General features: G+C 43.8%; 1 protein-coding gene across 1 annotated transcript in view; it reads left to right on the plus strand.

Annotated features, from left to right (window-relative positions):
• LOC118099236 (pro-opiomelanocortin) overlaps window positions 1–2,139 on the plus strand; it is a 4,362-nt gene extending 2,223 nt beyond the window's left edge. Inside the window, exons 2-3 of the mRNA XM_035143648.2 lie at window positions 583–709; window positions 1,362–2,139. Coding sequence (XP_034999539.2) covers window positions 590–709; window positions 1,362–1,931 — 690 coding nt within the window. The 5' untranslated portion in view covers window positions 583–589 and the 3' untranslated portion in view covers window positions 1,932–2,139. The remainder of the gene's footprint in view (window positions 1–582; window positions 710–1,361) is intronic.
• The last annotated feature ends 1,574 nt before the right edge of the window (window positions 2,140–3,713 follow it).

Genomic DNA, 3,713 nt, shown 5'->3' on the forward strand with positions numbered 1-3,713 from the left:
ATGAAGGTATCAGGATTATATGACATGAAATGTGTGGGGCTTTAAGTGCCTGTCGTTTCTTTCTTCCTCCGACAGTAAATGCAACAAAAGAGGTGAATCTGAAGTTACGAGAACCCGCCCCTCCCTCCCAATTCCCTTTCCATCACCCCACCTCCCCCGCGACTAATTTTCAGACGGCCCCTTGAAAGCAGCAAATCTTAATCAAGTGTCTCAGGGAGTGTCACAGGCTCCACATAAACACAGGCGGAATGCCGATAATTGGTGTTTGAGCTCACTGTAGTTATCCAGTCATGACACGCAGCTATAAATCAACAGTTTAGACAGTGTTGAAACACGTCCCGCTGGAGAAGGAATGGAGGAAGGTGTATGCAAATGTGGTGCTCAAGAGGCACCTGCTGTATTTCTGGGAACGAGTAATATTTCAGGGAAGATTAGACGAGTGGGAGAGAGCGAGCAGGGAGACTCCTCCACCAACGCATTTCCAGTGTGTTTCTCAAGAGAACTTCCTGGATGGTACAGCTCAGTTGTTCAGCTCAAAGAAGCCTCTCTCTCTCTCTCTCATGTTTCTGTCCTCCGCTCCAGGCTGAAGATGCTGTGTCTACGTTGGCTCTCGGTAGCGATGATGGCGTACGCGTGCGTCCCAGGGTTTGGGTCCGTGTGCCTGAACAGCTCCATCTGCAAGAACCTGAGCACCGAGCGAAGGATCCAGGTGAGTCCACCTCCCTTTCTGATGTCACTCAGAAAGGAAACTTTAATTCGTGCAGCACATTTCATTCATGGTTCAATGTGCTTTTAAAAAAAAAAATCCTTCCACCAAGTCTCATGTTCATCCTTCTGGTAGTTTTTAAGTAATCATGTTCACAAACAAACCAACCAACAAAGAAACGGACAGGGCTGAAAACATCGTCTCCTTGATAACAAGCACCAGACCAGATGTGACCTATGTTTGAGACCCTGATTGTTCAGCTGGAATGAAACTGTTATGTGATAATGTGATTAGTGATTGACCCATGAAAAGCAATAACAGCTGAAAAGATAGGCAAAGAAACAATCAACCAGTGACTATTTTGATAATAAACAAGCAAGACAAGACAAATATATACTTATAATGTGTATTTTCGTTTTCAGTTTTATCTTAAAGAGATGGTTGGATTTTTCCCCACATTGATTTTCTCAGTGTACATAGTCAGGGAGTCTATAAGACTGTGTAAATTGGATCTGCATCTTTCTACTTTGGATGCTGGTGGAAAAAATCTGCATCAAAGTGACAAAATGCTCGATAATGTATCACCATCAACTCTTTCTGCGGCTAATGACTCAACAGAAATGTTCTCGTTGCTTCTCTGATTTCCTCCATGCAGAACTGTATTCGCCTCTGCATACAGAAGATCCAGGCAGAGCTGCCGCAGCTCAATGAATTGGCCTTGAAGATGGACGACGAAAAACACCTCTTACTCAGCATCATTCTGGCCATCCTGGCCTCCAGCGAAGACAAGGTACCGGGAGTGAAACCCCACAGCAACGAGCGACGCTCCTACTCTATGGAGCATTTCCGCTGGGGGAAACCAACTGGCCGCAAACGTCGGCCCATCAAAGTCTTCATGTCATCTCTGGAGGGAGGGGGCTCCTCTGAGGTCGGCTTCCCCGCTCAGGTTCGCAGGCAGCTGGGTGGTACTGAGGACAAGACGAGGGGCGACCTGAACCAACAAAACCAGGAAATGCAGAGGGCAAAGGTCAAGTCACAAGTGCCACTGAGCCCGCAGCACAGAAAAGATGGGAGCTATCGCATGAGCCATTTCAGATGGGGCAACCCACCCACCTCGAAGCGTAACGGCAGCTTTATGAGGCCGATGAAGGAGAAATCTAAGGCCCAGCTGGCTAAGCTCTTGAGGAACATTCTACACAAGGATGTGCAGAGGATAATAGGATGAACGGAGCAGAACGGCAGGTCGAACAAGTCCGATAGCCGTTGCATGTTATGACCCACAGATATGAATTATTATATGTTACAGGATCTTCTTGTCACCATTTGCATGTTTTTGAATGTATTTTTTGAGCCAAAGGTTTGTTTCATTTAATCTTGATTAAAAATAACGAGTCGGTTTTATGTTGAATTAAAAGCTATGTTGCAGCCACTGACCCCTTTGACCTTCTTGACCTGACTTGAAGGCTTTTTAATGAGCTCTAATTGTTTATTTGCTTGTTTGTTTGATTGTTTGTGGTCGGACACGTCATTACCGATTCAAATGTTTTTGAAAAAAGGAGCTAAAGGTGTATATGGAAGACAATGCAGTAACAGAGTGGTTTCGTACTTTGTAAATTCATTATATCATTAAAGATCATTGTGTTCGTGGCAAAAAAAAACTTTTTTTTTTATCTCTTTAATTTTTTTGTCTGCGGGACAAGAGGCCTGGGAAGCATCTTTATAATAAAAAGTCTGAGCTGCCATCTAATTCTCTTTTTATTGAAGAGGAAGAACACAGTGAAACAGGGACACTTTTTACAGGGGCTGCATTTGAAGTCTGTTGGCAGAACAGCGACATGACTAAGCTGTTCCATTTCTTAGGCCCCTTCGAACACGACCTAAACCATAGAGGCTTCAGTCTGAGGAGGCCTCAACAAAAATAATTGGACTTGTACTGGATATAATTTGATGCTAGACGTTTGGTTTTGGGGCTTAATAATTACTCTTTCAAGTTTTTGGATACCAGTCTGTGGAAAACTGTGCTAAGACAGACAATCGACTGTGGATAAAGATGGACGTCATCTGAAGCCAAAGTGTGTTGATCGCCCTCTGGTGGCTGGCTGCAGTATAGGTCATAGGGACACGGACCAAACTAAAAAGTCAAAGCACACGTCAAATACATTTTCTCAAAGATGGTTTCTTGCTTTTCAGGTAAATGTTCAAGGGTTCATGTTTATGATGAGTTTGGTTTTAACTCGTTTTTTGATGCTGAAACGTCATGATTGACAACTGAGACTGACCCCCAGTCACTGCTGTGCAGACTCCGGCTCCCAGTGACATCTTCAGTGCAAGATGGCAGCATTCATATCAAGGGTATTTTGGCTTCAGTCCTGAATAGTGCGAGGAAGCGGAGACATGTCCGTCTTTATATACAGTCTACGGCTGTGGTAAATTATAATTCTGATAAACCGAGATGCCGGTAGCGGAAACACAAACACTGGTGTAAGTTGTGCATCAGGAACCTCATCTCTCCATTCCTCTAATGGAGAGACGAGGTTCCTGACGTAGATCAACTGCTGTGGAAATATTTGCTGATTGAGGTCTCACACTGTCTCATCTGTTTGCAGTCCAATCTCTTTTGAGTTCACTTTTCTTCTCTGATTTCCCATGATGACAATCCTCCGCAGCCGTGTGTATCTCACAAAATCCACACCGAGTTACACACACACAGTATATATTCGTCCTCTATATACGTCTGATGTTTTACATTAGGTTCCATGAATTATTCGCTGGGAAATGGATGAAAATGCCAACATATTATCTCACAATGTTAAAGAGGTGAAAACAAAATCCATTTTCCACCCCTTTGTTCAGATCTGACCCAAAATGTAATGGGTTCTTTCGTGGCCAATGTCCAATCCTTCCATAAAGTTTTGTGGAAATCTGTTCAGCTTGTTTTGCCTGATCCTGCTGACAAACCAACTAAAGAACATAACCTCCAGGGCGGAGGTAATAAAGAGATCACATC

This window comes from Hippoglossus stenolepis, chromosome 20 (assembly GCF_022539355.2).
Source record: "Hippoglossus stenolepis isolate QCI-W04-F060 chromosome 20, HSTE1.2, whole genome shotgun sequence".
Lineage (NCBI taxonomy): Eukaryota > Metazoa > Chordata > Actinopteri > Pleuronectiformes > Pleuronectidae > Hippoglossus > Hippoglossus stenolepis.